The sequence below is a fragment of the Dermacentor variabilis genome, chromosome 1 (assembly GCF_050947875.1).
Source record: "Dermacentor variabilis isolate Ectoservices chromosome 1, ASM5094787v1, whole genome shotgun sequence".
NCBI classification, from domain to species: Eukaryota; Metazoa; Arthropoda; class Arachnida; order Ixodida; family Ixodidae; genus Dermacentor; species Dermacentor variabilis.
In genome coordinates, this window is record NC_134568.1 from 113,206,513 (window position 1) to 113,227,421 (window position 20,909).

The 20,909-nt window shown below is 45.5% G+C and overlaps 2 protein-coding genes across 2 annotated transcripts in view; both read right to left on the reverse strand.

Moving 5' to 3' along the window:
- Positions 1 to 3,482: 3,482 nt before the first annotated feature.
- LOC142580410 (beta-1,3-galactosyltransferase 4-like) lies at positions 3,483 to 13,369 on the reverse strand. The gene is made up of 3 exons (XM_075691150.1): positions 13,346 to 13,369; positions 7,859 to 8,237; positions 3,483 to 4,085 (listed from the first exon to the last, which is right to left on the reverse strand). The coding sequence occupies exons 1-3, from the start codon at positions 13,367 to 13,369 to the stop codon at positions 3,712 to 3,714; spliced, it is 777 nt and encodes a 258-aa protein (XP_075547265.1). The 3' UTR covers positions 3,483 to 3,711.
- LOC142580568 (beta-1,3-galactosyltransferase 5-like) overlaps positions 13,187 to 20,909 on the reverse strand; it is a 28,760-nt gene continuing 21,037 nt past the window's right edge. Inside the window, exon 4 of the mRNA XM_075691160.1 lies at positions 13,187 to 13,666. Within this exon, the coding sequence (XP_075547275.1) occupies positions 13,403 to 13,666 (264 nt within the window). The 3' untranslated portion in view covers positions 13,187 to 13,402. The remainder of the gene's footprint in view (positions 13,667 to 20,909) is intronic.

Here is a 20,909-nt window from a genome sequence, read left to right on the forward strand (position 1 = left end):
GTGAACAAAAGAAGTCCAAAGGGCCTCTTGTAACGGATTCGACGCGCACTCAGATTGCGAAGAGCGAGAACGTAAAGTTGAGAAAGGCAACCTGTTGCAGTTGCCATTATTCCCAAATATGCATGACCTAACCCCTACAGTCTCTGGATATTTCGATGAAACGGGCGCTTGAGAGCAATGTTCGAAACAACTGCGAAGCCTGAATGCAAGAGAGCGGTGCATACATTCATGTATAAGAGAGGGATATGCCTAGAGGGCATATCATAAACGGATGTTCGCGAGTCGGGGTGAATGACTTGCAGTACGCCGACCCACCGTTATAAGCTGCTGCCAACGACTTCACGAATTCCGCTCTACGAGCGACTTCTTCAGAGAATGCCCGGTACTGACTGCGATCAAGACATCGACCAACATTTTGTCGACATGTCGACTAATTTTTCTTCAGGGAGCCTCGACGAAAATTGATTTTGACGAGTTCGCGCAGTTATCTCAATGAAATTTATATACAGGGTGTTTCAAGGAACACGTTAAAAAAATTCTTAAAAGTTGCCTGTGACAGATAGCACAATTCTAGTTCATGAGCTGGTCTACTCGAGGAGGCGGACACTACTTGCACAAAAAAAATTCATATGCATAATCGACTAATTAAGAGAAATTCACTAATTAAGTTTCTAACTAATGACCTTATGGTCCATATTGAAATTTACAAATTATAGCCGTGGAGTTCGCAAGGCGGATCCACTTGGGACGAATTCTCAGGATGACACCATTTACGAGATATGCGCCGTCAAACTTGCGGTAAAAATGCACTGCCATTCAACTTTCTTAACAAAACATCGTTTTATGCAATGAAACACAAAAGTAACTGGAACGCCAATGTATTTCTGCGCAAAATTCGGGAATTAATCTCTCGAAACTGATGTCATCCTGAGAATTCGTTCCATGTGGATCCGCCTTGCGAATTGTCCAGGGATAGAATTTGTAAATTCCAATATGAGCCATAAAGTATTAGTCAAGAACTTAATTAGTAATATTTGTTAATTAGTTGGTTATGCATTTCAATTTTTTGTGCAAGTAATGTCCGCCTCTTCGAGTAGACCAGCTCATGAACTAGGATTGTGCTATCTACCACAGACAACCTTTAAAAAAAATTCAAAGTGTTCGCTGAAACACTGTTTATAGCCAGTAAAACGCCTGCAAAAATAGTGTATAAGGACAACTTTCTTGTTTCGCTTACCGACTCTTTACTGAGGGCCGACTATCAAAAAGACAACAACAACAACAACAACAACAACAACATATTTCCGTCCGAAAGTCCGTCTGACGCCATTTGCAAATACTTAAAAACTTAAAAAGAGAACAAGAGAAGCCTTGGTTAGCGTAACCTTGGAGGGGGAAAATCAGTCCGTAGAATGTACACAGTATGCGTGCTATGATCAATCAATCCAGTGCGACATTTGTATCTTCTTTTCGCAGTTTACTTATGCCGTTCGACTTTAAAGCGAGCCAAGCAGTCATATAAAGGGAAGCTGAAAGCTTTTTCAGAAAAAATGAGCGAAGAGCAGTACGTCGTGGTTTTCAACCCTCTGAATTCGAATATCGCATCGAAATTGAGTGAAAGAAAGCGCAAACATATTTTATTTCAACGAAAAGGGCAGCAGCAGACACGCCCAGCTCGCGCGCCACGTTTCCGCCTGTGATTGGTCGGGCGCCTCGTGACGTCAACAATGGTGTTCGTCCAGACCGGCTGCTGACGCTATACACGAAGCACGGTGCAAGGTAGTTTGGCGATGTTTTGCTGAAACGGTCATGGAAAATTTCGAGAGCTTGCGTTTCTCTCAGGAGTTCCGCGTTGAGTACAAACTCCACGAGAGCGATCTTGCGCGCGACGGTGATGGGCGACGGCTTCGAGCGACAAAACGGGCCGTCTCTTGAACAGATCGCTCGGTGTTGTCGCTCGATCGCTCGTTTCTAGAAACCTAGAGCTCGTCGCCCGATGTGCTATGAGCGAGTAGCCAATAGTGCGAAGCCGGAACTGGATGTACATAACTCAAATACTACTGTTTGTCGCACGGAACGAGCAAACTTGAATTTTACACGTGCAAGAATAAGAACCTAGTGCAAGACCTTCAGAAATATTTTATGCTCCTTTTTCAGTAAAATACATCAACTTAAATTGATAAAGCATGCGTCACGCTAGTTTCGGCGCGTATATTGCTGCCCTCATACCGGGAAGTCGTCGCTCAAAGCCGTCGCTCGCGTGGAGTTCGGCTTGCAGGCGACGAGTGAATGCGACAGCCATCGCCTCATTTGTCGCGCTCTCGCTCTCGCGTGCAAGATCACTTGTAAGGGGTTTATACTTTACTCCCTACATGTACGAGCCGATTGCGAAGGGCCGGCCTCTCCAAGAAGCAAAAAATGCTGGTGCAAGCACTGCTTTCCACGCGAACGAAGGCGAAGTGTTAGCATCTCCTTGTATTGGAAATGTTCTTTGGCGAGTATGTTTTTTGCTAAGCTGCGTTCAGCGTTCCAGTGAGTACGTTTCCGGGCAAACAACTGTAGTGTTATGTTCCTGCATGCCTCCTCGTAGAACGTACGCGGTGATGCGATCTTAGGCATTTGTGCGCTGCCCCAAAGCTGTCGGCAATCTACACAGATGGTTTAATTGCGGGAAAAGTTTACCGGCTATTGCAGCACGCGTAGTATAGAACCTTCATCAGCGCGCCATCTGCACGCTACTCGTAACCGGCGAATTCCGTCGGCTACGTGAGATGGTCGGTTTCTCTATGTGTGCGAGAGAAGGGGGAGCGCAGCGTCCTGGCGTGAGCAGGCTTTCCAACACATGCAAACTTTACGCTTGCGCTGCGTTATGGTAGCTGCATGCAGGCTGTTTCACAACACACGTGCGAATAGAAAATTCGCGGCGCTTGGCGATGAAACCTGCGTCAAGGGTGGGAGATAAACATGCACCTTCCGTTCAGCGTGCTAACACGAATGAGAACCCAAAGCACACATTATTGATAAACTCCGGTAGTAATCGTCGCGGAAGTGGTCAGAGCAGAATACTGTTGTTCTTGAGCGCTTGAAGTTGTTTCGCTTCACAGCAGCCTCCCACTTAGCTGAAAGCTTCTTGTCTTGCAGGAACTAATGGAACGTCGGATCATCGTCGTGGCCGCTGGTGTTCGTGCAAGCGTAGGCTGCAGAGAACGCCGGCATGATCGGCCTACAAGTTCAATTGATGCTGCGCACGTCAACTACCACTCCTATACACACACAAATAAAGGAATGTAGGGTCGAGCGAAGCAGATTAGGACGGCACGCACTCAGAAATAAGCCCGTTCAGGCACGGTCGCGGAGACTGCGAAGGAACGGAACACCAGTGCTGACGTCACTACGCCGCGGTTTCCGGTCTCCGCTCGCATCGTCAGCGTCAGCAGCAGCGCGCGGCGCTCGACGGGGGGCGGAGCTACAGCGCAATTTTAACCGACCATTGCGTTGCTCCTAAGTGAAAAATCCTCCCGAAAATTTTACCTGCATGATTTATAAGGTTCCCGCATCCGTATATGAGCGTCTTATTGAATTCGACAGACTCTTCAGCTTCCCTTTAAGGCAAGCTTGCGACTTCGTAGTGTATACGCGTATATGACAACGTAGACAGTATTTGTGAAATGTGGACAGCCCAGTTTTACAAGCCAAAACCTAATCGCAAGCTCAATACGCAGTATTATGCGAGGAAATTGTGGAGAGAACAAGAACTGCTTGCCCTGTTCGGCGCTTTCCGTTTCGCAGTGTCAGTAGAAAGCGCACGAGGTTGTCCACGTTGACGAACACGTCGTCGTCAGTCTTCAAGAGGAATTGAGCCCGCGAGCAGTACATGAAGGCCCACTTCAGCAGGAACACGGACTTGAGCGTCAGGTTCCGGTACGTGTCGCGAAAGTCCGCTTGAATGATGTCACCGTAGCGGGCACTCTCGTTGGCCACGCGCTCTTGCAGGATCATTCCGCTGGGCTGCGCGGGTGCTGCCATGAGTGTCGAATGGTGGTCGTATAAGCGTACGAGAATATACACACGGAGGTTGTTATTTGCTCACGGCGTTTTCCGTCAATTCCTTCAAATTAGTGCCAAATTTTAGCAAACCCTAAGACAATGTTGAAATTAGTGTTCGCCATAGTGAGCCGTTAATCGCAAACCGTAAGAAGGCGTGCGAAAAAAAAAAGAAAAGAAAGTGAGAGATAGATAGATAGATAGATAGATAGATAGATAGATAGATAGATAGATAGATAGATAGATAGAGTGAGAGAGAGAGAGAGAGAGAGAGAGAGAGAGAGAGAGAGAGAGAGAGAGAGAGAGAGAGAGAGAGAGAGAGAGAGAGATGAGTTTACCCTGGAGCAGCGTTCGAAGCTTTAGTGCGCGTCGATATCTTTTTTTTTTTCGTCTTCATCAGGTATACAGACGCAATGTGATCGTAGCCGAACTACCAACGCTTCTGTTATTCGATCGTAAGAACTGTTTGCCATTGGTTAAGCAGACAGGTTCTGCGAAAATGCACGAGGTCTTTCATGAAAGGAAAAAGTTATCAACTCGGAAGTAGAGCACGAAGCCCCTACAAAGGAAATCCATACAAGTTGCTCAGAAAGAAAGGTTTGTATTTGAAGAAAAAATCGTCCTTCTCGGCGATAATGAACCTGATATTAAATAATAAAGTCCCTGAATTTCGCGAAGGAACTAGATCATTTTCTTTTCCATTCGTAGTCCTTGCATCAAGTGATGACATTGTTGTACCATTTTTGTGTGTGTAATCACTGTCCTGCTTGGATTTTATTATTTTGTACTGTAGCCCCTCCTGCATGGGCCTGCTTGGCCTGCAGTATTCCCTAAATAAGTAAATAATAATAATAATAATAATAATAATATTAATATTAATAATAATAATAATAATAATAATAATAATAATAATAATAATAATAATAATAATAATAATAATAATAATAATAATAATAAACTACGTATAAAAGAGCCCTACAATGTTACATGAACAAAGGTTATTTCGTTTTTTTATACAGGCCTCCTTGCTGTACCCGATTAGTGCTCGCTAAGATGGACACTAATTTCAACATGAGAGAACTTCAATATATATTATGAAAAAATGAGAAATTCAGGAAATTCTCATTATTCGCTTTTTTTTTCTCGTTGAGGTGAACAATATGTAGAGTTGTAGCTTAAGGAAACTAAATTCGTGCCTGAAAGCGTTCTTGTAGGTACCAAGATTACAGGTAATTGTCATGCTGTAAGCACGTCTTCACATGAAATTACTCTCATGCATGTCTGGCAACCACTAATCATTTGGCACATAAGACCTAGCGGAGTAGTCGTTATACTCAAACCTGAATTCATATTATGCAAACTATCACCTAAATATGCGACATCAGCTAAATGTGGCCAACAGGAAACGTTTGGGTGTGGCCTTATTTAGAGAGGCAGAGAGAGTGCCGTATTGAATCGCCATCTAGAAGAGTGCAGGCTGACCGGGCACTCACAGCGAATCCTCAATGGCGACCTTGGTTTGAAACTAAACAATATGGCAGTTTACAGACGCTAAAAATGGGAACCTACCGGAGAACTTAAGGTGGTCGATTATTACCACAAAGACTGTTAAATGCTGTTAGTATAGTAGCTTTATAGGAGACGAGAGCCTCGCGATGGGGGAAGAACTCAAGCTGCCCTATGCGACGATGCACTTTAAGGTGACATAGCGTACCTGTGCGCTCACTTCACGTTCCTACGTCATCGAGAAACTTGAAAGTTCGAGCGCAACTGTGACCCGGAATGTGGGGATCATTTTCAATGTTAAGGGGAGGTTCGCCACCATCGTGATTGGACCTGTTACTGGTGGAGTTAATTTGAAACTTCAATCTGTCTCGGGCAAAAATCACGGGCTTCCGGTGCTGAAAGAACTGTCAAAGGCTCTGATCGGCGAATACTTTGCAAATGCAGAGAGCATTGGATCATCGAGTTAACCTTTCGAAATATGTGCCACTAATTTCGGCCGATGTTAAGCTTTCCTTTTCTGCATACAAACTCAGCGTAAAAAGGTGCGCCATGATACCCGAAAATCTTGAAATATTGCCTGTTTGTCAGTGCTTTAAGAACTTTTGCCGCAATGTCTAGTCACTTCAGATTTCAGACAAACCTTGTCACATACGCAACTTGCGTCGTTCCATGTTATGGAGAAAATAAAATGAATTTCACAAACCAGGTACTCAGTAGGCTGTGTTCCTTAAAAAAAATATAATTGATCCTCTAATGCACAGCCGAAGCTGTTTTTAATTGAGCCTATATAGATGCCTAACGGGAAGTACTTGGTGTCTATATACAGGGTGTTTTACGTACCTTGAGCCAAACAATAAAGATATGCGAATTCCACGCGTAACTGAACATAAACTAAGATAATGCTGTTTGCCGTCTCTTGGAGGTACTCACATTATCGCTCCTCTATCATTGACACATGCGCTGCAACGAATAAAAGGACGCGCATCGTAATACACTGTATTATAGTCGCGGCAGACGACTTTCCATGGCAATGAAAGGTAAGCTATAGTACGGAGGCAAACCGCATGCAAGTAAGAGCTCTATTAAAAAAAACAGTCCCCCCGTGCTCATCCGCATTATCTTAAGCTGCAGAAAAAAAAAAAGAAAGAACGAAACAACTTATTTACATCAAGAAAATAAAACAAAATACACCATCGAGTGTTAAATGTGATTCATATTTTCTGCTTTTACCAACCGCGTATGGGCAAATGCGAAACCATCGCGCGTGGAAGCTACGATGATTCAGTATCAGTTCAAAGAAACCAAAAGCAGTGTGAAACGCGGCCGCTATACCTGGCGCAGTAAGACATATGTGCCCACGCTGTACCGTTGTAGCTTTCCCTTCATCACCACAGAAAGTTGTCCGTGGCTTTATATATATCATTCACCTCCTAAAACAAGGCGAGGTCACCGTTGTTAAGTTTTACAGAAATCTTAAAGATCGCCTGCGGCAGGTAGCATAATTCTTGTCCTTGAGCTGTAACATTCGAAGAGGCGGACATTACTAGCACGAGAAATCCAAACACATATTCAACTAGTTAATGAAATCTCACTCATTATAACCTCCTAATTGTTACTTTACGGCACATATTGCAATTTATGAATCATAGCCGGTGAGTTTGCAAGGCGTATCCACTTGGAAGGAATTTCCAGAATGACACCAGTTTCGAGATATTATTTCCCAAAGTGTGGGAGGAGATACGTGGGCGTTCCAGTTAATTTCGTGCTTCAATGCATAAAAGAGCGTTTCCTCAAAAAAGTAAGTGTACCAACAGTTCATTATTTAAAGCTAGTGTGATGGCGAATATCTCCAAACTGGTGCCATTCCGGAAATTCATTCCAAGCGGATACTCCTTGCAAACTCACCGGCTACAATTCCTAAATTGCTATGCGTGCCGTAAAGCAAATAATTAAGAAATTAATTAGTGAATATATGTTAATTCGTTGAACATGTGTTTCGATTTCTTGTGCAAGTAATAATCCAGCTCAAGGACTAGAATTATGTTACGTGCAAGAAGAAAGTTTAGAAAATTCCGCAAAACTTAAAAATAATCACGCCTGGAGAGAGGGCGCGACCGACGAAGATGGATCCTGCTATATAGCATTGGCGCTGCTACAGGTTCTCCCTCGATCTCTTCAGTGTGATTAATCACCGGTCTCCTCACTCCTCCTCCGAGCGCACGCACATACACACACTCCACCTCAATGCAAACGCTGTTAATTAAGCTCAGTTGTTTGCTCCGGAATTAAGGACCACTGCCAAACAGACTGCCCAGCGCGGTCGGAGACAGAGCGAGTGCACCGACCGTGTTGTCGTCAAAGCCGATGATGAAGAAGACACTCGACCTCCTGGCCGCGGCATCGCGGGCCCACGTGTCACGCACAGCGGCGCGCTGCTCGAAGTGATCTACGGCGCTGCACACGACGATGGCCAGGAAGTCGGGACAGCCGGGGCGCGGCAGCGCGGAAAACCGGCCGGGCCCCACCACGATGCGCGTCTGGTCGCGCTGCATGTCGTGCCAGCGCATGTCGCTCATGCAATATCGCACCAGCGCGTAGTTCGCCACGCATACGGCCAGCAGGAACCAAACGGAGGCGACGGTGCGCCTGACGAACCGTTGTACGGGTAGCGACTCGGCGCAGGTCATCTGCGTGGACAGCGCCACAGATGTAAGAGTCCCGGAAAAAGAAAACCTCGTTAAGCCTTCGGGCGCCCGCACATGTAACTTTCCGCTGTTTCTATGCCGTAGATTCATGCCTGCGTTTTTGGTTGAGACTATACCGCAAGCGAGTAAAGAACCGGTGCGCTGCGGCCCTTCTTGCGTTTTCGAGCGTTCTCACTGGCCAGCGCACAGTTTGGCGACGCTCAGAGCGCGACTCCAGTGAGAGGTCTGTAGCCTTAGTAATTAATACCGGGTACCTGAGACAGCGCTTCTCAAGGGCCGAATGCACAAATTCATTCATACGAAGGAGGTAAATAGATTCGAACGTTGCATTGTGCCCATGCTGTTAACAGTCGAGATACATCTTAAACTTCTTGTGCGCAAACAAACAGGGACGAAGAATAGAAGAAACACAAGGACGAGTACTTTTCTTCTATTCTTCGTCCCTGTTTGTTTGCGCACAAAAAGTTTTAAGATGAATCTGTTCCAACTAGGCCGACTCGCAGTTATGCTTCAGTCGAGATGGTTGACGAAGTCCAACCACTAAAATTTTTCTCACGTGGCGACAAATTTGTCACAATGACAGCGTTTACTGTGAGATACACTAAAGGATCTCGCGATAGGCCATAATACAATGTGGTAGACGATATGCTTTGCGTTTCTCGGAAAGATGGCATCAAAGGGAGTGTGGTGGAGCTCTTGCTCACAGCACTTGGTTGCGCACTTAACAGATGTACACATTGAAGAAAATAATCTGACATGTATGCAACTGAAGCTAGGTAACCCCCAATAAAAGCCAGGCCAAGGAATAAACGCAGTATACTACACCTTACCGCCGGGCGTACCGTCGTCTTTCTCTTCTTCTCACATGCGTGCCGCAAATTCTTGAGTGACTGCGTTCACGTGAGTGGCTCCATATCACCGAGTCGAAGCCTAGCTTCGAGGTTCCTTTTATGTAGTTGGAGAAAATAATAATAATAAAGGAAGCGAAATATACTAGGAAACTCGGAGGAGAGAGTTAAAAAGTATCGGCTACCAGGAGCCAGTCTACACGCGCATTCGTGAAGTCGTTCATCATCAACCACGGAAAGCTACACGCTCTCTAATGGTTTTTCCAAAATCAACGGGCCTAAAAGGACGCTTACAGACACCCCGCGTCTACTATGCTGTGCGCGGGTGCTATCTCTCTCCTTTTGCCTCCTCCTTCCATCAATCTCTCATCCCCTCTGTGGTCTCGTTAACCCCCGTGTCTTTACTTGCATCTCTTTCGCTCTCAGTGAAGTCGTATATAGGCAGTAGGTGAGACAGCGAGGCTCCTTAGTTGGCGAGATCAGGGCAGCCAGGTATGTATAAGGTTTAAACTTACACGCTTGAAACGAAAGGACACCTCGGACGAACTCAGTAAAACCTCTCTTGCTGACATGGCGCCTTGCATATCGCTCAAGATGCAACTTTGTCATTGCATGCTTAGTCGTCTTGTCTTGGCTAGACAACAAGGCTAGGTCTTGCCAAATTTTCAATACACAAAAGCATGACCTTCATAGTTGGCTTCTGATACCCAAAGGATCAGTTTCCAGATTGCCAATTTATTTAGTCGCCACTAAGTATTGCCAAGCGGCTCTACGGTTCAACTGCGACATAAAAAAAAAATGCTTGTTTGCTTAGGGACGTGTGCTGCATAAGATGCAATGCATAATTCAAGCTCGAAAATTTGGTGTCATGACCCCTTTAAGGTTCGATTAATGAGGTCAAGCTTTTTATGTCCATTTGTTCTCCTTCCATACCTTGACAACTTGACTTTACCTATTCCAGAGTATACGGAGGGAGAGGATGATGGTGGTATGCATATACAGTATGCAGCGCTTTCACTGCTTCAGAGCGTTTGGTTTGTGAGAGAATTGTGAACCCCTTCCCATCTTTCCTTGCCCTGAGCTTGCGAAGAGCCAGGCGAGCTACAGGAGGCACTGCGGCAAGGTTTGGAAGAAGACGACGAGAACATGATTGTCTGGCCACTCAAGTCCGAGTCATCCCCGCTTGTGGAGGTGGAGCTCAGCGGCACGGTCTGGAGACATACGATGTCTCTCGACGCAGTATGTTAGCTCTTGATACTTACTGCACATTGGAACTTGTTTATTGCAATATACGATAATGGCCGAGCAGAGTAGTTCGTTGTGAAAAGGTTTTAATCTTGATTTGGGAAAGCTATATATATATATATATATATATATATATATATATATATATATATATATATATATATATATATATATATATATATATATATATATATATATATATATATATATATATATATATATAGTCAGCCTTGTTACGCCCACTGCAGGGCAAAGGCCTCTCCCATACTTCTCCAACAACCCCGGTCATGCACTAATTGTGGCCATGCCGTCCCTGCAAACTTCTTAATCTCATCCGACCACCTAACTTTCTGCCCCCCCGGCTACGCTTCCCTTCCCTTGGGATCCAGTCCGTAACCCTTAATGACCATCGGTTATTTTCCCTCCTCATTACATGTCCTGCCCATGCCCATTTCTTTTTCTTGATTTCAACTAAGATGTCATTAACTCGCGTTTGTTCCCTCACCCCAATCTGCTCTTTTCTTATCCCTTAACGTTACACCTATCATTCTTCTTTCCATAGCTCGTTGCGTCGTCCTCAATTTGAGTAGAACCCTTTTCGTAAGCCTCCAGGTTTCTGCCCCTTAGGTGAGTACTGGTAAGACACAGCTATTATACACTTTTCTCTTGAGGGATAATGGCAACCTGCTGTTCATGATCTGAGAATGCCTGCCAAACGCACCCCAGCCGATTCTTATTCTTCTGATTATTTCCGTTTCATGATCCGGATCCGCCGGCACTACCTGCCCTAAGTAGATGTATTCCCTTACGACTTCCAGTGCCTCGCTGCCTATTGTAAATTGCTGTTCTCTTCCGAGACTGTTAAACATTACTTTAGTTTTCTGCAGATTAATTTTTAGACCCACTCTTCTGCTTTGCCTCTCCAGGTCAGTGAGCATGCATTGCAATTGGTCCCCTGAGTTACTAAGCAAGGCAATATCATCAGCGAATCGCAAGTTACTAAGGTATTCTCCATTAACTTTTATCCCCAATTCTTCCCAATCCAGGTCTCTGAATACCTCCTGTAAACACGCTGTGAATAGCATTGGAGAGATCGTATCTCCCTGCCTGACGCCTTTCTTAATTGGGATTTTGTTGCTTTCTTTATGGAGGACTACGGTGGCTGTGGAGCCGCTATAGATATCTTTCAGTATTTTTACATACGGCTCGTCTACACCCTGATTCCGTAATGCCTCCATGACTGCTGAGGTTTCGATAGAATCAAACGCTTTCTCGTAGTCAATGAAAGCTATATATAAGGGTTGGTTATATTCCGCACATTTCTCTATCACCTGGTTGATAGTGTGAATATGATCTATTGTTGAGTAGCCTTTACGGAATCCTGCCTGGTCCTTTTCTTGGCAGAAGTCTAAGGTGTTCCTGATTCTATTTGCGATTACCTTAGTAAATATATTGTAGGCAACGGACAGTAAGCTGATCGGTCTATAATTTTTCAAGTCTTTGGCGTCCCCTTTCTTATGGATTAGGATTATGTTAGCGTTCTTCCAAGATTCCGGTACGCTCGAGGTCATGAGGCATTGCGTATACAGGGTGGCCAGTTTCTCTAGAACAATCTGCCCACCATCCTTCAACAAATCTGCGGTTACCTGATCCTCCCCAGCTGCCTCCCCACTTTGCATAGCTCCCAAGGCGTTCTTGGCTTCTCCCGACGTTACTTGTCGGATTTCAAATTCCTCTAGACTATTCTCTCTCACATTATCGTCGTGGGTGCTACTGGTACTGTATAAATCTCTATAGAACTCCTCAGCCACTTGAATTATGTCATCCATATTACTAATGATATTGCCGGCTTTGTCTCTTAACGCATACATCTGATTCTTGCCAATTCCTAGTTTCTTCTTCACTGTTTTTAGGCTTCCGACGTTCCTGAGAGCATGTTCAATTCTATCTATATTATACTTCCTTATGTCAGCTGTCTTACGCTTGTTGATTAACTTAGAAAGTTCTGCCAGTTCTATTCTTGCTGTAGGGTTAGAGGCTTTCATACATTGGCGTTTCTTGATGAGACCTTTCGTCTCCTGCGATAGAGTACTGGTATCCTGACTAACGGAGGTACCACCGACTTCCATTGCACACTCTTTAATGATGCCCACAAGATTGTCGTTCATTGCTTCAACACTAAGGTCCTCTTCCTGAGTTAAAGCCGAATACCTGTTCTGTAGCTTGATCTGGAATTCCTCTATTTTCCCTCTTGCCGCTAACTCACTGATCGGCTTCTTATGTACCAGTTTCTACCGTTCCCTCCTCAGGTCTAGGCTAATTCGAGTTCTTACCATCCTGTGGTCACTGCAGCGCACCTTGCCGAGCACGTCCACATCTTGTATGATGCCAGGGTTAGCGCAGAGTATGAAGTCTATTTCATTTCTAGTCTCGCCGTTTGGGCTCCTCCACGTCCACTTTCGGCTATCCCGCTTGCGGAAGAAGGTATTCATTATCCTCATATTATTCTGTTCCGCAAACTCTACTAATAACTCTCCCCTACTATTCCTAGTGCCTATGCCATATTCCCCCATATTCCCCCATATATATACACACACACGTCACTGGGGCCCTTGGAGGCGCCGAGGAAAATAGCATGCATACAATGAATTGGCAGTAATGCGGCGTTGCTGCGAATGCATGAAGCTATAAGAAGAAAAAAAGAATGCTACGGTGCGTTACCATATATCAGCTTAAAGTGTCTGTTCGGGCCTCACTGAAATCTGGCTTGATAGCCAAGAGTCAGCCAAAGTGCCCGTTGCCAAGTGGCGCGACTGACAGCTGCTTCTCTCGGTTCCATTGTGTTCAGAAACAGCAGGGCGTGGAAATATAGGTGATCGGATATACGAGATTCGGGATGCCTTCCAGTATCAACTGATGGGTACGTGGCAAACATTTTCCCCCTCATTCTTTGGCAGTCTAAGAGAAAAGAGAGCACGCCTTTCAGTTGCCGCTCACCTTTTCATTCTCTGCTCCCTTCATACACACGCTTCCTTTCTCCACCCCGGACGGCAGCTATGCACGTCGGTTAAAGTCACTAATGCGATACCGTAATAGCGACTCGAGAAACGCGTCTTCCTTCTGAAAGCGCGCATAGGAGCACGCCACCAAGCTATCGTCAGCTGGTGGACACTGGTCGTCGGCGTCGTGAACGATCTGCCACGCCAGCCGCATGTTATCGGGTTCCGGCTCGTGGGTCGAGATGAAATTCCGATAGTCGCAAGGATGCCTGGCAGCGTAGGGGATGAAGCAGCGCGAGTTTGTCAGCTCGATGCCCACCTGCACAGCGGAGAAAGCCATCGCAAAGGGAGACCATATAATTAACGACGTCAAGCACCGAAGCCGTCAGCATGCACGCGAGCGTTGTCTCAGAGGTATTGAAAAAAAAAAAAATACTGCTAGAGGTGTATGCCAATCCGCACGACAACTTATACATCAAAGACAGCGAAGCTGCATATGCTAATTCTCACGAACTTTGGAAATATTAGGGGTCTGTTTGTTGTATGACAGCCTCGCTGGAACGCAGCAGCAGTGCTGAGTTGCTGTTATAGGTTCGAGCGCGGTCATAGCCATGGCTGTTCGGCTCGCAGAACCACGTCCTCAGCTTTCGCCGCCAGAGCCGTACAAGAGCGGATCCCCAACGTGGAGCCAGTCAAACTGGAGGTGAAAAACAATAATTACGAACTACTAGTTAAAAAAACTGAAACTGCCGAATAATATGTCGTTATTTCGAATGATATATACACAAGCTAACTTTAATTTGACATTTACTTATAAATACGTTTCAAAGCAAGAATATTGAACTACAGTTGTTCTTTGATTAACATTTGATACTAAGCACGCTACCACTCTAAGAAAAGCTGTGGAACATCTTTTAACAGCTACGTTGTAAAACGACACGGGACAGCAAGATGTGGATTAGCCTTCTTTTTCTATGCGTCATGCTTGCTCTGTATACCCCTGCAGCAATCAACACAGCCGTCGATGTTATAGCGCAGTCCGCGATGAAAGAGACGACCAGCTTGGTGCGCCCCCCTCTACCCTCCCACCAATGGACGCAACTTGAAAAATGAAAAACAAAGAAAGAAAAGATAGTGTTGTTGGGCTGGGATTGTTCTTAAGAGTCAGCCAATTATGTTGCTGGGCATATTAGTAGCGAAAGTGACCAGCCAATGGCAAACAGCATTTTCGAATGAAAAACTTTGTGAATTCGTGGTCCATGGTGCCTAAAAAACGTGTAAAAAAATGCGGCCGAAACTACCTTTACGGGTATTACCGTGACGAGATGCATTACATAACGGCTCCTTATTTGCTGGTTCGCGATCTAGCCATTCTTGCTTCTTTTCTTCCGTTGGATTAGGGTAGCGCTGCCGATCCCTGGCTGTTCTGGCGCATTACGTAGAAGCGCGCACAACTTCTTTGGTCGAGTCGTGTTTGCTGTCCTAGCAAGAACAGAAGCAGCAGAAGCTCACAATGAAGATAGTTTACTAGCATCCCTTCGAAACGGGGCGGTGACAAATAGTCACCTAGCCTGTTTGAGCTAATCAGGTATGCTATCATGCTTTTTTTATCACGCTTTTGCATACGCATGCGCATTTGCCTCACGCATACTATCACGCATTTTTGTATGCATCTCCTTAATAAGTTTTCTCTTCCTCGAAACTACCCCGTACCGTTGCCTATGCCTGTAACGGATCCGGTCATATGAATCTCTTCCCTGCTTTTTTTCCAGCAATACTCCAAAGGTCTCTTGCTTACATCGACTGCGGACCAGTTGATGCTTCCGTCCACTTTAAATCCCAGCACTCCTAGAAGGTGTACGTTACGTATAGGTCTCACTAGATGAATTCCTTCGCGTTCCATTAGGATGTGCTGAGTTGTCTGCGGATTTTTGCTGCAGCAGGCACATATTTGCAGGCATACTTGCTCCGGTATGTTCTTGTGCTTGAGCAACCAGCTGGAGCCTCAGATGGCGAGGCACTGCTTTTTGCGTTATGCAGAGTTGTGGAGAGTGGCGAGCGGCGCCCGCTGTTCAATCGTTGCCCCAGTGAGCGCGTGCCTCCGCGCCAGACAGTTACTGCGCTGCACTTCATCCCATATTTTCATCCCCCTTCTATAAGAATCTCCTCGCGTCAGCTGTGCGCCAGTTGAGCGGTAGCTGAGCGCTTTAAGGGGCGGGGAGCTTCAGACTTAGTTGCGGGTGATGTGGCCTACGTGCCCACACGACCCAGCACCTCCATTTTATCCTACGATCACGTGAATCACCTTGAGTGAAACCTTACTACACAGATGGATAATTATATTGCCTATTTTCAGACTCCTGAGTTAGCTCATCACTTCACACACCTTCAGGAAGTGGTTTTGGCACGTAAAACCCCATAACTTAATTTAAAAATTTAATTAAACTTCACACTCTTAAAGAAACAGAAGAAATTGAGGATTATTTTAAGTTTAACTAATGACCTACTGCATACATCATCAGTATTACTGCAGTATCGTCAGTAATACTGCAGTTTTTCAGTATTATAGACGTTATTAGGTCTGGTTTAATATTATAGCTTTATTTTACCGGATTTGTATAAACGGAATTATCTTTTTTAAACGTGAACTGAGATATTAAAAATCACCTTGCGTGACGCTGATGAGATACCTATATAATGCTTTGCATAAAAAAAAGAATGGGTGTAAATGCATGTGTACGAGCACATGACACCAGTAGCAAGGCGCACCAAAAACTCAGTGCGCATGAATGCAGCACAACGCAGACCCACTGCCTTGACACTGCCTCTTCTTGTGCTCTCACCTCGCGCACTGATACGAAAAACAAATGGGGAACATTGGTTCAAGTGCCCGGAAGATCTTCAAGGTACAAACACAGACGCCTTCCAAAGCGTGGCCATCGCTCATGCCAAGTGCAACTTAGACGTTCATATTATTGTCAGAACATGGGGAATTCATAAACTGGCTCGAAATCATACGAATGTACCGTTATTCTTGAGGCACCCGGTGGTTGCAAAGTAAGACAAAGCGAATTCAGTATATTTCGCTAATGTCGATGGCGCCAGCATATTTCAGCGGTCAAGTAATTATTAAGAGCAGTACGGTACAGACAAACAAGTTGATCTTTCGGCAGTATATTATTTGATCCTGCAGACAAAAATAAATTGCGTGATAATCGTTTGTTGCATCATTAATTTACCTTAATATTCGCCGACGAACTTTTCAGCCACTCACATTCCAATCGCATCACTTGCGGAATTCAAGCTAGTCGATGCCCAAGACATTTGCAAGACATTTTGGGACTATAGTACAGGTGTTTTTTATATTTCGCCACCGATTCCTGCCAGCAAACATAGACGTTACACAAGGTTTCGTCCTGCCACGTGTCGCACGAGAAGCTTTTTTCTTTCTTTTTTTAAATAAATCGCAGCTTCGGTGGCCGCATATTTATGGGGGCGAAGTGCAAAAACGCTCCTGTATACCGTGCATTAGGTGCACGTTGAAGAACCACAGGTGGTCAAAATTAGTCCGGAGTCCCCCACTACGGCATGCCTCGTAATCATATCATGGTTTTGGCACCTAAGACCCCAGAATCTTTTTTTCTTCGGAAAACGCATACACGAAATGGCAGTGACATCGCCGGAATATTGCTTAGGGACGGTTATCTCAGCAAATGGAAATGTACTGATCGGCTTCTATTCCGCAATTGTAATTACCCTATTGAAATTGAATGAAACATTTCTGAATATTTGATAATTCGTTTATTCACCAGTGATGGTTACAAATTTTCATGTTTGCCGGTGCGAGTAATGTGTTGTATAAAGAAAAAAAAAAGCTGAACTTTACTGCAGTGTTAATTAATCGAGGGGTTTCACGTGATAAGACCACGATCTGATTATGAGGAACGCCGTATAGTGGGAGACAACATATTAACGTTTACCGCCTGGGGTTCTTTAACGTGCACCTCAGTCTAAGCACCCGAGCGTTTTAATGCGATTTGCATTCGCTGGGAAGTTCACCCCATTTGCAGTATGCCTCTATTAATATGTATGTCCATGCCTAACGTCTTTCTGCTATCTTGAATCACTGGGTAGTCTATGGCGAAATGGCTAGAGCAACGGGATGCAGCTCTCAGGGACCCGGCTTCAAAACCAACCGTCCAATCAACTTGGATCACTTGGTATCTAATACTAGGTATGCAACGTTGTTCAATGAGCCTCTTTGACGCCAACCTGGGCCACTGGGTATGCGTCACTGCGCAGGTGCCGCTTTTCATAATAATCATCACATAACTATTATAAACAATTACGCCCCAATCCTAAGATAGTTTGCTAATCACATTAAATTCTTCAGTCGTCTCTCAAGGATAGATCAATGGCGAATTTTTTGCCTTTCGCCCCATCGAATTGCGGCCGCCACAGCAGGGAATGAAACCGTGAACTAGGGCTCAGCAGAGCACCGCCATATAGCCATTGGGCCATCACGGCGGGGATGGTGCCAAAGGGACGTACACTAAAGAGGAATGACGCAGAAAAATTTTGCATCCAACCGACAAGGACAAGAAGATACAAGGGAAACTCATACGGGTTTCTCGGAAAGAAGACGTGGAGTTGAAGAAAAATTCGTCCTGACCCGGGGACGAATTTTTCGCCTTTGGTCATTTCTAGGCGGTCGCTCTACCATCTCAGAGGGTACCGTCAAGGTCATTGGTATAACATGACAAATGGTAGAGCGACCGCCTAGGAAAGCTGTTCGTTTGGGGGTTGATTCCCGGAACCCGCCTTTTCTCCTTTTAAACAGCTTTTGAATAGTGTGCGAAAGCAAACGCAAATGCCTAACGCTCGGAAAGGAAGGAATTTCGCGGCGCAAGCTCCATATGCTATCACGTTTCTGCGGCGTACGCATAAGGGCGTTCGTAAACATGGTGTAATTACGTGACCCCTTCTCCCTTCTTTCAATCTCTATCGCTCTCCATTTTTGACGCTAGCGTTACCGTACGTTAAACTAATGGCATCTTCGGATGGTCGCTGCGATCCTCCGAATACGAGGTGACCGATCCCGGAGGCATTCTGTGTTCAAGTAAGAGATAACTTGCTTGACGGAACATGGCTATAACGACCCGTTTTGAGGACAGGACACTGAAAGAATGCACACAAGTCAGTCGCCGAAATTCAACTCAGGTTTACTGCGGAAAAATTACACGTGCAGCAGTTGCTGCGCAGAAACATTATAAACAAGATTGCCACAACGCACTTTGTCGGCACAAGAGCAGATCATCATGTCTCACTTCACTTCTGAAAGTCCTGATCTGCGCAAGATTAAAGACACATTTCTAACCACGCTATAACACATTCTACGGTCTTCATATCTGCGGACTTCGATACTTATTGCCCAAATATATCGCTTCTTTTCTTGATAGATTGACTGAGAAGGAGAAGGTGTTTTTTTTTTATACAAAATGCCTGAAACAATTCCCTCTCTTTCTGAGCCTTGACATTTCCGAGTATACGCCGTTATAACCATGTTCCATCAAGCCAGCAACCAACTAGCCCATGTAAGTCTGTTAACAAATAACTTGCGCTTGTGCCTACCGAAAAGTCGACTGCTTTTCAGAGCGTTGGAGAAAGGGGGAGGGAGGAATGGGGGAGGGGGAAGCGATAGCTAAGGGGTGCTTACGGTAACGCTGCCAGTGCCGCAATGGCATACCGACTGCGTTTGGATGTGAAACATGGAGGCGATGGCAGTAGAGTGGCAAGTTGGGCTAGTTGGTGGAATTTTATCTTGTAACACTGGGGTTACTGCGCTAAGGCACACGGACAACAGAAGTATAAAACGTACGCTGGCGATGGCAGCCAGCGTACGTGGATGACAATAGTCGTTGCTGTGAAAGTCGATGCGCAACCATGAGAATGAATGAGTACGGTTGCGTGACCAGAAATCGACCATATTTCTTGGCTGCTCCGACAGCGATACTGGGAGCGCCTCTCCACGGCTCTGATCTGGAGTCGGACGATCGGAAAGGAGCATAGAAATATAGCCGGCGGGCCCCTTTTCGACCATCCGAACAAGTTTTGGGAGCGCTTGAGAGCGCTCGAAAACGACCATTCGAATGTTCTATAAGATACATCAAGTCACCGCGCACCCTTACGTGCCACAATCTGTTCGCGTTTAACGCAGGCAAGGCCCCCAGTAGGCAATCCCAAAACACTCTTGTTTCCCGCCAAATGAATGAAAATATGATTTTGAGTGAACGCGCTTTTCTTCTTTTTTGCAAGTATACATTGAGTTTAAGCGTTCCTTTGAAGAATTACTGGAAGACCCTTGCTCTAACAGTCGCTTTAGCGTTTCCCATGGCACCCGCCGTGATCCGTTATCCCCTGGCATGCGCGACGCGTTAACGCTAGATGCGCCCCATCACGTCTCTGTTTTGCCGTGACACTCTCTCTTCTTCGCGCATTCGTACTTCCTGCACTCGATTTGTCTCTCACTGCGTAAGACGGCACTGTTACAAAACAATATGTCAAAATTACAGCTCCAAGGCGGGAACGATGTCGCGCTACATGTAGAAGATAATTCAGGTGCTTTCTCGCTCTACTCAGCTATATACCTTGCTTGTTTCGATCGGATAGTTGTAGCTTCGAAAAGAGGAGCCCTGCATGGAAGTGGTCCTCGACAAAATCGCAACATCACAGTGAACCGCGAGCGGCGATTTCAATCCAATCATGTATTTTACGGGGACAACCTGTCGCTGCGTTAGGCTATTGCGCGAAGAAATTGATTTTATACCAGTTCTGACACAAGCAGAACGTGAAATGCACGTGGCTGAACGCGCTTGAAAACAGTTTACCATCTAGGCCCAATTGTAAAGGAGTTGCGTTTTATCCATATCTTTCTAATCTTCGCATAATATTTCTTCGGATTCGTTTTGTTTGCTCCTTCAAGACAAGACTGCATTAAATTGTGCACTTGCTAAAAAGGCAGCAAAATACCTTGCCACGCAAAAGAAAAACAAACTGAACATGCTCTAGCTTTAGAAAGTTGCGAGTCACATGCATGGTTGAGCGGACAGCATGGGGAGTTTCTCGGGTGAATTATAATCCCTGTGCTTCAGTGACTAGCTTTGGCAATAGTTGAGCTAGAAATTCGTAATCAGACACTTTCATCGCCCACCGAAGGGCTCTGCAGTGGAGGGGTGTTTCTCGAGCCACACATTAATAGGAGTATGCGTACCCACCCAGGAGCGCGTTATGTAAGCGCAGCGACCGCTCCAGGCGGAGGGCGGAGCGGCTGGAGCGTTTGTGAATATAATACTCTGCGGGAGTCAGCTTGAGTTGTGGAAGCTGAGCATATACGGAACGCACGCCAGCACGCGGCGCCTTCCGATTTCCTTTGCGACACGGCGGTGCCGATGCTCATCGCTTGAGGGCGGCAAAAACGTGTCGAAAGTAAGCCCCGTGAATAGTCGACCGTTAGTCGAACGGAGAGTCGAACGATATTCGGGGCACGAAAAACAAGATCGCTT

What these genes read in the sequence shown, in the direction of transcription:
- LOC142580410 (XM_075691150.1), bottom strand. Translation starts at nt 13,369, where the DNA reads ATGAAGGGAGCAGAGAATGAAAAG. An exon ending in AGGGAGCAGAGAATGAAAAG is followed by an intron (nt 8,238 to 13,345) that starts GTGAGCGGCAAC and finishes CTGTCCACGCAG; the next exon opens with ATGACCTGCGCCGAGTCGCT. An exon ending in GTCTCCGACCGCGCTGGGCA is followed by an intron (nt 4,086 to 7,858) that starts GTCTGTTTGGCA and finishes AAACGCCGTGAG; the next exon opens with CAAATAACAACCTCCGTGTG.